This window comes from Pelophylax lessonae, assembly GCF_965119305.1.
Source record: "Pelophylax lessonae genome assembly, chromosome: 1".
NCBI lineage: Eukaryota > Metazoa > Chordata > Amphibia > Anura > Ranidae > Pelophylax > Pelophylax lessonae.
Window position 1 is genome coordinate 163657747 of NC_138768.1, and position 13282 is coordinate 163671028.

At 40.1% G+C, this 13282-nt stretch overlaps 1 protein-coding gene across 1 annotated transcript in view; it reads right to left on the reverse strand.

Moving 5' to 3' along the window:
- Positions 1-287: 287 nt before the first annotated feature.
- PCSK1 (proprotein convertase subtilisin/kexin type 1) overlaps positions 288-13282 on the reverse strand; it is an 89887-nt gene continuing 76892 nt past the window's right edge. Inside the window, exons 11-14 of the mRNA XM_082257717.1 lie at positions 11957-12114; positions 10341-10474; positions 9408-9569; positions 288-1315 (exon numbers count right to left, since the gene is read on the reverse strand). Coding sequence (XP_082113843.1) covers positions 992-1315; positions 9408-9569; positions 10341-10474; positions 11957-12114 — 778 coding nt within the window. The 3' untranslated portion in view covers positions 288-991. The remainder of the gene's footprint in view (positions 1316-9407; positions 9570-10340; positions 10475-11956; positions 12115-13282) is intronic.

Consider the following 13282-nt stretch of genomic DNA (forward strand, 5'->3'; position numbering starts at 1 on the left):
ATATTATGGGGACACATGATTCACACCTGCACTTTCAAATTCAATAATTTATGTGCACATGAACACTTGTATTTCGATGTTTGAGCTATATAGCAGCAATCTGTTTTACTTTAACCTGTGTGATTAGTTATTGATGTGGCTGTGGCAGAGATTAGCAGAATTCTATGTAATAGTGTTCAGTTGTTCCAATTGTACTATTTTGGTTTTCCTAAGCAGAGAGTATGTTTGAGAGACCATACATTATGTAATATTATATTATATTATATTATATTATATTATATCATATCATATTATATTATATAAGTGTTCCAATAAATTCAGCACAGTGTATGGTATACAAAGAAACTGACACCAAGTTTGGAACTGAAGTTAGAGGAAGATACTTTGCATTGTTCTCGTCTCAATGTTCCCTTTCTGTGATAATCGTAGATATGTTCAAATAATTCTTTCTTTCATTTTTTTTTTTCTTTTCAAGCTTTGTGAGATTAATCTGATAAAACTAACTTTGCAATGATTTATTTACAACCACTCACAAACCTCCTATAGTTGGGAGTTCTAACAATTTTTGAATTGTAACTTGCAGCGAAAGGAAAGTGGTCACAGTGATGGTAGATCCTTATGGCAACTGTTACTGATTGTTCGTCATCCTAACTGCCCTGATCTTCCAAACCAGACAGTGCATCAGCGTCTATAAACATTTCCCTTTGGCTTCTATGGCACTTAATTGGTCAGTGGTTTAAAATAAATAACAGCACTGGCTCTATCTTACATTAGTCACTTCACACACACAATTATGATATGCTGTTAATTTCATTGACTATATATATAAATTCACTTACACATTTTTTTCCAGCTGGAGCATTTCCTAACATATAGCGTATTCACACAATTAATTTTTGGCATTTTAACAAAATTGTATGGAAATCTGGGGTTATGGAGATCAAAATTTATTGGATGGAGGCATGTTTCCAACTGTAAGATAAATTTAATCCTACGAATCCTTGTCTACAATATTCAGGAGAGCTTGCAATAATCGATCATCTCTATGCTTATAGGGTCTTCGATTATAGAATCGGTCAATATAGTCATTGTATAGATTGTTCCCTCTGTCCTTTGTACCTGACTGCTTGTAAAGTTTTTGCAGAGCGTGATAATAATGGGTCTTAGGAATTTTAGACTGTTCCTCTGCAAATGCAGCCCCTTCTCTGTCAAAAGCATTCTTCAGAAGATGCAGCATGGCTTTTGATTTCACAGGATCCTCTGGTTCTTCATTTTCTGTAGGGGTCTCTGTAACTATTTGTTCATTGGAAGAGTCCTGTAATGTTCAAAGACATGGGAAATGTTCATGCTGTTATGATAATCTACTGACCATTGCAAGATTCTAAAATCCTCCCAATAAATATAATTCTGGCATATCTAGTGTACCTGGCGTTAAAGTTCTAAAGACAGGAAGGTGTAACATCGAAAGATTTAGAAATGTATACCCCTACTTCTCACTCTAGAAGCCAGAGTACATTTCATGTGTTGAGCTGGGGAGAAAATGTTAACTATCTATGTGGAACACATCTAGGGATCTTTCTATAAATTTTCACTGGTGTCACAGATAATCCCAATAATGAGTCTAATATGTGAAGTTTCTATGATCGTCAGCTCTATCTAGTGGTCATAATGCCTCGTAATAACTTGTTCTCTTCATTCCTCCCAGGACCTCCTGCTCTCTAGCTCCCTTGTAACCACTTCCCATGCTCGCCTCCAGGACTGCTCTACACCCATCTGTCCGACTATCTCCTACTTTGTCCACTTTCAGACGATCCCTGAAAACACATTTCTTCAGAGAAGTTAGCATCCACCTAACAACTGTACTTTTATTTTCTCCATCAGCTCATCCCCCACAGTTATTACCTCTTGCATCTCTTGTCCCTCCCTCTTAGATTGTAAGCTCTAACGAGCAGGGCCCTCTGATTCCTACTGTATTAAAGTGTATTATATTTGTACTGTCTACCCACAAGTTGTAAAGCACTGCGTAAACTGTCTGCGCTATATAAATCCTATATAATAATAATAATAATGCAGTATTTTTCTGTAGTATTTCAGGAAAATACTGCACTATGGCCACTTAATGGAGCTGACGATCATAAGAAAGACACACATTTGGACACATTACACATTATAAATAGTTGTTTATACTGTTGTAAGTTTATATGAGTGTACCAGAGTATATGTGCATCAATCTTATCAAAGAAGAAACAGTAATATATAGGATCAGATAATGATATCTGTAGTTACAGAAGGTGCCTGCAAGAAATGAAAATATAATGATACATTCTAAATTTGATGACAGCTTATTCAGTAAAAGTGGTCATAGAACCCAGAGGATGAACAAACGTTCAGACACGATCCAGTCATCGGAAGAGGTCTTTCTGAACAATTTTGTGCTTAACTACTTGCCTACTGGGCACTTTCAACCCCTTCCTGCCCAGGCCAATTTTCAGCTTTCAGCGCTGTCACACTTTGAATGTCAATTGCGCGGTCATGCAATGCTGTACCCAAATTTAATTTTTATCATTTTTTCACACAAATAGAGCTTTCTTTTGGTGGTATTTAATCACCGTTGGGTTTTTTTTTTATAAAAAAAGACAGAAAATTAAAAAAAACAAAAAACAAAATGATTTTCTTAGTTTCTGTCAGTAAAATTTTGTAAATAAGCAATTTTTCTCCTTCACTGATGTGCACTGAAGAGACGGCACTGATGGGCACTGATAGGCTTCACTGATAGGCACTGATGAAGTGGCACTGATGAGGAGGCACTAATATGCTGCACTGATAGGTGGCACTGATATGCTGCACTGGTGAGCACTGATGGGCACTGATAGGTAGCACTGGTAGGCACTGATAGGTGGCACTGATGGGCACTGAAAGGTGCCACTGATGGGTACTGATGGGTGGCACTGATGGGCACTGATGTGCAGCACAAATGTGCAGGCACTGAGGGGCACTGACTGGCGTCACTAATGGGCATTGATTGGGATTATTGATGGACTCTGATTGGAGTCACTGATGTGCAATGATTTGTGTTACTGATGGGCACTGTTGGGGCTTTACTGTAATCAGGGCACTGATGATCAGTGCCTTGATTACCTGTCTTGGTCATCCCTTCAAGGAAGAGCTACTAATTGTCTCTCCTTGCCACACACTCCGACAGTGTGAGGCAAGGACCACCAATAAATGGCACTTCTGCATTTACATGTGACCGGATGTGATTAAACACAGCCGATCACGCAGGTGTAAAGAGCCACATCATTGGCTCTTTACCAAGATCGGGGTCACGCCGTGCCCTAGAAAAAAGGAGTGGCCACGATCGCTGCTCTGTGCGCCCCCACAGTCACGCAAAAGTGGCCGTTCTGAGGCACCATCATATGACGTCAGAGCCGCACCGCTCTGCCGTCATTTGACTGTGGCAAAACTTTTTTTTCAAGTTTGGATTGTTCCCAGAAAAGAAATAGAAAGTTACATAGTTACATAGTTAGTGAGGTTGAAAAAAGACACCAGTCCATCCAGTTCAACCTATGATGTGTGTGTGTGTGTTTGCTGCTAACCGTACATTGTATACCCCTGTATGTTGTGGTCTTTAAGGTGCCCATCTAATAGTTTTTTGAAACTATCAATGCTCCCTGCTGATACCACTTTTTGTGGAAGAGAATTCCACATCCTTACTGCTCTGACAGTGAAGAACCCCATGCGTATTTTAAGGTTAAACCGCCTTTCCTCTAGTTTTAATGAGTGGCCACATGTCTTATTGCATTTCCTTTCTCGGAATAGGTTTTTCCATATGCTAGGGTTGCTAGTACAATATTTGTACATTGATATCATATCCCCCCTCAATCGTCTCTTCTCCAGAGAGAATAAGTTCAGTGCTTGTAGTCTTTCCTCATAGCTGATGTCCTCCATTCCCCTAATTATTTTTGTTGCCCTTCTCTGGACTTTCTCCAGTTCCAGCACATCCTTCCTGAGGACCGGTGCCCAGAACTGGACAGCATACTCCAGATGTGGCCGGACCAGAGTCTTGTAGAGTGGGAGAATAATCTCTTTATTTCTGGAGTGAATCCCCTTTTTTATACATCCCAGTATTCTGTTGGCTTTGCTTGCAGCGGCTTGGCATTGCACGCCATGGCCAAGCCTGTTGTCTACCAGTACCCCCAGGTCCTTTTCCATCCTAGACTCACCCAGAGGTTCCCCCCCTAGTGAGTAGCTTGCTTTCTGGTTTCTGGCACCCAGGTGCATTACTTTACATTTTTCAACATTAAACCTCATCTGCCATGTAGTTACCCACCCCATTATTTTGTTCAGGTTCGCTTGTAAGGTTTCCACATCCTGCCCAGAAGATATTGGCATGCTTAGTTTAGTATCATCCGCAAATACTGAGATTTCACTCGATATCCCCTCCTCTAGATCATTTATGAATAAATTAAACAGAATTGGCCCCAGGACAGAACCCTGGGGGACCCCGCTTTTCACACCCGCCCAATCTGAGTACTCCCCATTAATCACTACCCTTTGCAACCTCCCCTGGAGCCAGTTCTCTATCCAGGTACTCACCTTATGGTCCATACCTACCTTCCTTAGTTTGAACAGTAAGCGTTTGTGGGGAACGGTGTCAAAGGCCTTTGTGAAGTCCAGGTACACCACATCCACAGGCTTACCTTTATCTAGGTGGCAGCTCATTTCATCATAGAAGGTTAATAGATTGGTTTGGCAAGAACGATTTTTCATGAATCCATGCTTATTACTACTAATAATACCGTTTTCATTACTAAAGTCTTATATGGTCCCTTAACATCCCCTCCAAAATCTTGCAGACTACTGATGTTAGGCTGACCGGCCTATAGTTACCCGGGATATATCTCAGCCTTTTTAAATATTGGTACCACGTTGGCTTTTTTCCAATCAGCTGCCACCATACCCGTCTGTAAACTATCCTTAAAGATCAAGAAAAATGGTTTGGCAATCACCTGGCTGAGCTCTTTAAAACCCCTGGGTGCAAGCCATCCGGTCCCGGTGATTTATTTATGTTAAGTTTCTCTAGTTTAGTTCTAAGTCTATCTTCTGTTAGCCATGGCGGTATTTCCTGAGGTGTGTTGTTTAGTTTGGCCTTACAAGGTGGGTTAGTGTAGCCCCCCAATTCTTTTGTGAAGACTGAAGAGAAGAAATGATTTAACACTACCGCCTTTTCCCTTTCCTCTGTGGCCAAAACTCCCTTATCGTCTTTTATGGGGCCAATGTGTTCTGGCCTCACTTTCTTACTGTTTATATACTTAAAGAATTTCTTGGGGTTCTTTGTACTCTCTTCCGCTATATGTTTCTCGTGTTCTATTTTAGCCGCCCTGATTTTGTCTTTACATTTCTTATTACACTCTTTGTAATACTTAAATGCTGCCAATGACCCCTCAGTCTTGTATTTTTTGAAGGCCTTTCCTTTAGCATTAATATGCATTTTTATGTTGGAGTTTAGCCACCCAGTTAGTTTTGCTCTTTTAAATGTATTTCCCTTTGGAATACACTGGTCAATCCCTTTGTTAAGTATGCTTTTGAAGCACTCCCATTTTTCCTCCGTGTTCTTTGTTCCAAGGGTTCTATCCCATTTGATATTTTCTAGCAGAGAGCGCAGTTTTGGGAAATTGGCTCTTTTGAAATTCAGTGTCCTTATATTGCCCTTGTGTTTACTATTACTATAATTAATACTGAAACTAATTGACCTATGGTCACTATTTCCTAAGTTGCCCTGTATTTCTATATCCATGAGCAGGTCTGTATTGTTGGTAATCAGTAGGTCAAGTACCGCATTGTTTCTTGTCGGTGCATTCACCATCTGACCCATGAAATTGTCCTGCAAAACATTTAGGAACTGCCGAGCCTTGGCTGACTGCCCGGTTCCTTCTGCCCAGTCTATAAATCTTCTAATGGGGACACGTGTTCTGGTCTACTTTCTGTTTTGGCTATAGGACAGGAATAGTAGTGAAATCTCCCCAATGGAACACAGATGGAAAAAAAAAAAAAAAAAAAAGGTTTACATCTAAAAGGTGCTATATCCCTGCCTTACTCTATGCAAAAAAAAAAAGTTTTACGCCTACTTTAAATATGCATTCTCAGGAATACTGAGCATTGCTTGTTTAAACTATAAAGACAAAATAAGGATCCTTACTCTCTCTGACTCCGGTTTGGACCTTTTCTTTCTACTCTACTCTCTTCTCCACTCTTACTCTTTGTTTCTTCTTCTGTCCTCTCTTTATTTGCTATGGGACTACCCGAGAGTTTTGATATCTTATTATTGCATCCTGAAAGTGGGGTAGTCTTCAAAGAGTATGTTTTCCTCTTGATGCTTCAGTCGATTGATTATTAATCCCTGTTGCAAATACAGTAAACCCCCACTCCATCGCAGTTCAGTTTTTGCGGTTCCGGTATATTGCGTTTTTTTCTGTAATGTTATTTTACTAATTAAATCATTGAAAATTAAATATTTTTGTGTTTTCCATAGCTCTTGCTCTGTTTCTCAGTATCATTTATGTGTTTAAATGAGTCATGCCTACAGTGTATTTTAATAGGGTTTTTCTATTTCGCGGATTTTCACTTTTCGCGGGTGGGTCCGGAACGTAACCCCCGCGATAGAGGGGGTTTACTGTTTAGAGGGGGGTTTACTTTACTGTTTTAAGATGGGTGACGGGGTATAGACATTTTGTGTCTGGCATCTGTTCTCTTATTAATTCCACTGTAAGCAGAATTTGTGTTGTTACTCATTTTGTAACATGTAAAATCTTTAATAAACTCTTTAAAAGTAAAAGACAGAAAAGGATTTGGAAGATTTTTTTTTTCTACATCTCAGCTGGGGATACTGCAGAATTGTCTGCCATGAGGCCTTGTTACCACTGTTTGTTCATAGGCATTGAACACCTTCTGCAGCTGCCTGCAGGGCCACTGATAGGGCAGTACAGCTGGCCCTGTTGTACAGGGCCCGCCCCCAGCAGCTACACAGCTGGGCCCAGGCAGCATGACAGTTCGTTACTATATTTTTTAAAAATTGCTTTCTAAACTCCTCTCCCGCTCCTACTTGCCTATAGAGGGGTGTTATATCATTTTCCTGGGCCCCATCAGGTCTACAGAGGGGTCCAGGAGTTGAGCGCAGTGGAGGGAGTATTTCTTTATTTTCGGGGGGGAATGTACATCAAGCTGCCCCACTACTCAATTATTAATTTTCCATCCGACTCCCGGTTGCTGTTCTCACAAGATGTGAAGCAGTTGAGCGGCTGACAGGGAGCAGCAGGAGGAGAGCGTGGCTGCAATGGACACAGTGAGTGTAGAACAGAGGATAGAATCCTCACTGCATTCTATTATATCACAGCACAGCATGTTATCATTAACATTACAATGATCACACAGGCAGCACAATAAGCAAAGGATCTATCATGGTTCTGTGTCACATGACTGTTGGGTGCTGACTTTGTTATGGCTTAGCTGTGTTACAGTCTGTAACACTCAGTACAGCCATAAGTTGACAAAGTCAGTACCCAGCTTATTGTGCTGCAGGTGTGATTATCATAATGCTGATGATCATAGGACACTGTGAGATGCTACTTTACACTTCAGTTGGGAGAGCAGTACACATGTGCAGCAGAGCTGCCTTTTTACTGCCCCCCAAACCAATCCCCTTTTACTGCTTCCCGTCCAACTACATGCCAGTACATCGCTGGATTGGAAGGGTTATATCTTGGTCATCACTACAGTAATGATAGAGATATTTTTTTTAGCCTTAGCGATTCTGCCCCGAGTAAAAGTAATCCTAGTGGCTAAGAAGCCACTGGATTACATTAACAGGCAGTTGAAGGGGGTCCCATCCCTGCCTTTACTGCCTTTCGGATGCAAACAGTAGCATCCAGTTCCTGGGACACAGTGAGAGGGATGGATGTCGTTCCTCCCACTGCGTGACGTCAGAAACTAGAAGCGACAAAGATTTTATCACTTCCAGTTTCGGTTAGTGTTAATTTTGGCAGCAAATTTCAATTTAGTTTTAGTCTTAGTCTTAGGACTAAAATGGCATTTTAGTTTTAGTCCCATTTTAGTCTTCTGCTAGTGTTTTAGTTTTAGTCGTATTTAGTCGACTAAAACTCCAGTACATTTTAGTAGACTAAAACGTCCTACTTTTTAGTCGACTAAAACTCATTTTAGTCATCTATAATTTAATGGGTGTAGTTCAATTGTAATTTGTAATGCATTATTTAAGCATTTCTCTACAATTTCCAAACTCATTATATACTACTGCTGGTCCTGGAGTGAAAAATCTAATATGTTATTATTTATGGTATTAAGCTTTGAGCATGCACCAGTGTTAATTTTGGCAGCAAATTTCGATTTCGTTTTAGTTATAGTCTTTTGACTAAAATGCCATTTTAGTTTTAGTCATATTTTAGTCTTAAGACTAAAATGCCATTTTAGTTTTAGTTGTTTTTTAGTCATCTGAATTGTTTTAGTTTTAGTCGTATTTTAGTTGACTAAAATTGTGTTAATTTAGTCGACGAAAAAGTTTTAGTCGGTTTTAGTCGACGAAATTAACACTGGTTTCTGTCTCATGTAGCCATTACTGGTTTGAACAAACATCTGATCAAACTGATCTTGGTTAAATCAGATGCTTTGAAGGCCAGAGGACAGATTTTTTTCATTAAAAAAAAAGAAGAGACAACAGTTCATACAACTAGACCAGCCTTTTAAACATGGGGGAACCAGTGAATTAACTTTCCAGGCTCAAGGCCTTCTGCTATTAGGGCCAGTTCACACCAGAACACAATGCGGGAAACCTGCATTCCGTACATGCATCCAACTTGCAATCTGCAGCAGGTGTCCTTCTAAAGTCAAAACCCCCAAACACAGGTTGCAATCGCAGTGCTTTTTCCTGCACAACATTACACGGTACAGTAGTACCATGCGCTCTGGTTGCTGTGCATTTTTTTAAGTAGTGCATGCACACACTTTTGGTGCAGTCCAGCACAATTTCAGCCTATTCTGATAAATAGACTGAAATCGCACTGCACCCAGATTGTATGTAAATCATACCAGAATGCACAGTGCATTTCTGTGCAACTCATGGTATGAACCGGCCCTTAATTACTATGTCAGAAGTTCACAGTACTTTAGTGTGATGGTTACTTAGAAGAATGCTCCTTACATTTGTGGTCATTAGGAAGAATCCCCCTTTACAGATAGATAAAAAGATAATTGTTGTTAGTGGTTATTAATCTGAGATGTAGAGCTTATTCACTGCCCAAACGAACCCCAGAAACTTCTTGAGGAGCCCTGGTTGAGAAAGAATGCTCTAGACATTCAAGTGGAACACAATGGTGTACAATAGCGAAATTACGTACCTCATCAATATTTGTTAACTTCTCCACACCTCTTCGGTCATTCTGAACCACATTGTAGGAAGTATACACTCTGGGATTTGTCATGTGGTCTGGGCGGGTAGATGTTCCATGCAGAACTAGTTTCCAGTTAACTATTCTTCCTTCGTTTTCCAATCTTTTAGACTGAATAATAGACAATTTAAAAGTATATGATTCACAGAAACATTTAAGTCAGGAATTATATGGCTATTTTTTTTTTAAAAGATAAAGACTAAAGGAGGGGGACTATACTTTTAAAAAAATAAGATACGATGGGGTACCAAGGAACTTTTGAAATGTACTAATGATCCTTGTCTTTTCTTTTCCAATACTTTGGGAACTGCCATAACTGGCAGAGACCAGCACACACAAGAGTTGATTTACTAAAACTGGATAGAGCAAAATCTACAGCCAGCTGTGCCTGGTGGCCAATCAGCTTTTAACCTCAGCTTGTTCAATTAAGCTTAGATCAAAAAAACCTGGAAGCTGATTGGTTTCTATGCAGAACTACACCAGAAACAGATTTTGCACTCTCCAGTTTTTGCAAATCAACCCCACACTGCTATGCTAGCACTGAAAATTCCAATAAAATTGCAGACTGTTTTAAATAGTACATTGTAGATTGTACTTCTGCCCCCCCCCCCCCCCCCCCCACCCTTTCCACTGACATCAACATCACATGCATGATAGACATCAGTACTATTATTGTGTCTCTGCATCACAAAAAGCATAGCCACTGAGAGCTGTACAATCCTGGGTAAATGAGTCCTATATAACTTCTTTGAACAAATCTGAGATTCGCTTACTATTCTGTTGAGGTAAACACTTATAGCTATAAAACTATTTAAAAGCAGAAGCCCCGAGTTGAGATTTAATATAATAGCTGCATCTTGATGGTTCTTTTCTGCTTCTTACCACATCAGTGATTTTGACAGTCCATGTTCCTGCTGGATCTTCTCCCCAGGTATGGACAGACATAAACGCCCAGTTTTTGAAACCATTGGTCGATGTGTCTCTTTCTCTTTCAGTCAGGAGGACTGTCTTGGTTCCTGCATGGAATAACAGAAATATTCATATATTCAGGAACATTTTGTGCATTTCAATGACACAGTGTGCATTTTTCCTAGACAGCTGCAAAAAACTTACAAATAAAACCTTCAGATGCCATTTGCAAGCATTTTTAAACATATGGTTTGATGCCATCTGAATGTATGGCTTATGAGAACATCTTCACTGTCTAGAAGCATTCATAAACATATGGTTTATGATAACATCTTGATTTAAATGCAAAACAGACAGATTGATTTTTCCATGGAGTTTTTACAATCTGAATATACATATGATATAATGGAACCAGTAGTGTTAACAAAAGAGATCAGGGCTTGTTATTGCTCATGTCTGAATACAAACTCTGGTAATCCGGTAAGGGATGTCTTAACAGGGAGCATAATTCTACTGTTTCTGAAATGTTAGAGAATACTCCACTGCATTAGCTACAGTAAAATTAATTTTGATTAATTGCTATAAATATTTCACCTTTCAAGGAGTCAAAAGCTAAATTAGGGCTCTTTCACACGGCCGTTCAGTTTTTCCTCTCCGCTCCGGTGCTTTTTTTTTTTTCATTTAACGGAGCGGATGACACTTGTGTCATCCGCTCCGTATGTCCGCATATCATCCCATCCATTTGCGGATGATATACGGACATAATGTAAGTCTATGGGCATTGCGGATGTCAGCGGATGATACCGCTGACATCCGATTTTGCTTCCTTTCCGTTTTTTTAACGGAGGAAAAATAGGGTTCTGTTCCGTTCCAAAAAACGGAACAGAACTGAAAGGAAGAAAATCGGATGTCAGCAGATGGTCATCTGCTGACATCCGCAATCCCATTGACAAACATTATGTCCGTAAATCATCCGCAAAAAAATAGGATGATTTGCGGACATGCGGAACGCCCGTGTGAAAGGGCCCTTAGTCTGAAAAAACATCTTCTGCAACCCTCTTATTTTTTTCTGTTTATTTATTTGTATTTGACATTTCTGATTTGAAGGCCCATCCCAAGTACTATTTAGTGCCCGTTCACATACGAGCGACGCTACTTCGCACCGCGACCTCCGAGGTCGCGGTGCGAGCAGCGCGCCGCGACCTCGGAGCGGCCGCCACAGACTTCATAACATTGAAGTCTATGGCGGTCGCCTCCTGGTCGCCCCAAAGAAGCTCCGGACCCTTTTTCTAAGTCGGAGCGACTTGTGTCGCTCCTATTAGAGCGGGTCCGCAGCTTCCCTATGGGAGGCGACCCAGGGCGACCTGTGAGGTGACCAGGTCGCCTCACAGGTCGCCCTAGTGTGAACCGGGACTTATCCTCCTACAATTTGTTCAGTAACAATGTCCTTAATAGCCAGGTATATGGGAATATCACTTGCTCAAGTAAAAAACATCAGAAAGGTATACAGGCTTTCCTGGCAAAAAGAGATGTTTGTAATGTCTGTTGTTAGGCAGGACTTTTACCTAATAATCATTAAGATTACATACCTGATGGAGAAGTTAGTGTAATATGAAGATCTCCTCGACGTGTATACTCAATAGTGGCTTCCAGCTGTAAATGCTCCAGAGACTTGATAACATTATCTTGACCTTCACATGCCTTTGTGGGAATCTCAATTGTAATTTCATCCACAGATCTAAAAAGCCTGTAATTAGAAGTAGAGATAGAGGAGAGTAATTATGTGATAGGTTTTCTGGATGTCTTCTGTTATGAAAAATAAGCAACACTCAGAATAAATGGATTAAAGTTGGGGAAATATATGGTCATGCCAAGTGTACCCTCATCATGATTGGGAAAAATCCAGAAACAATTCTCTAGTTCTGTCCACACAGACTATGACATGAACATCAGCAATATGTCAAGGAAAAGTACAGTATGCTCTGCTTTACTCTTTTTTTTTTTTGTGTGCATTTATGAAAGGCTCAGTGGGAGAGATATTGTGGTTTCCACAAATACCAAAAGATCACATGCCCTTGTTTTTACTGCCCCTCTTTCAACCATCAAGTTTTACAGATATGTCAAAGAGAGACTGGACTAGAGATGACCATAAGCCCTAAGACAATTCATGAGCATAAGTGGTTACTTTGGAAGCTGGGTTACTATGCATGGCCTTTCAAATGACCCTCTGTGCAATATTACATCTATATCCTGATCACTTCCTTTCCTGTTGTTACAAAATAATATACTCTTCTACTTATTCATAAACAATAATAAATAAATCCTATAGGATTGTAAAATAGGTGCAAAGAAGTTCAGTTTCTCATTACCACAACCTGCTCAGTGTCAGCCAGTGTTTACTTCTTGAGATCTTGGTAAAATAACAAGCTTCTAGTAGGTCCAAATATATAGAGAAAATGGTCTTAGTCATATGCTCAGTGCAGTCACTCTAAATGTCTATGAAACCCTATGACAAGGTTTAGGGCATGGATTACATTTCATAAGTCTGCTGTCATAGAAGCCCTGAGCATGGTACTGTAGTAAGAAGGCAGCTTGATGAAGAGGGTCGGATGGGGTTGTGGGGGGTATGGGTTTTTAGAAAATACTATCAATTTACATTAGGCACTCCTCTGTACTGGAGACCTGAAGTATCTCCTTTTTCTACAAACAGTTTCTTTTGTTTTGATATACAGGCACTGAAGAGGTGGGTAAATAAGGCAGGACAGAGAGCAAAATAAATGTGCATGTACATTGCAGTCACAGATAATTCCACCCACTCAAGTCATATAAGAAGGTATGATTTCTGATTGTTGCTGTGGATACTGGACTTGGTATTCTTCCTTATTTTAGTAAATAAGCCTGCAGGGAATTTGCTG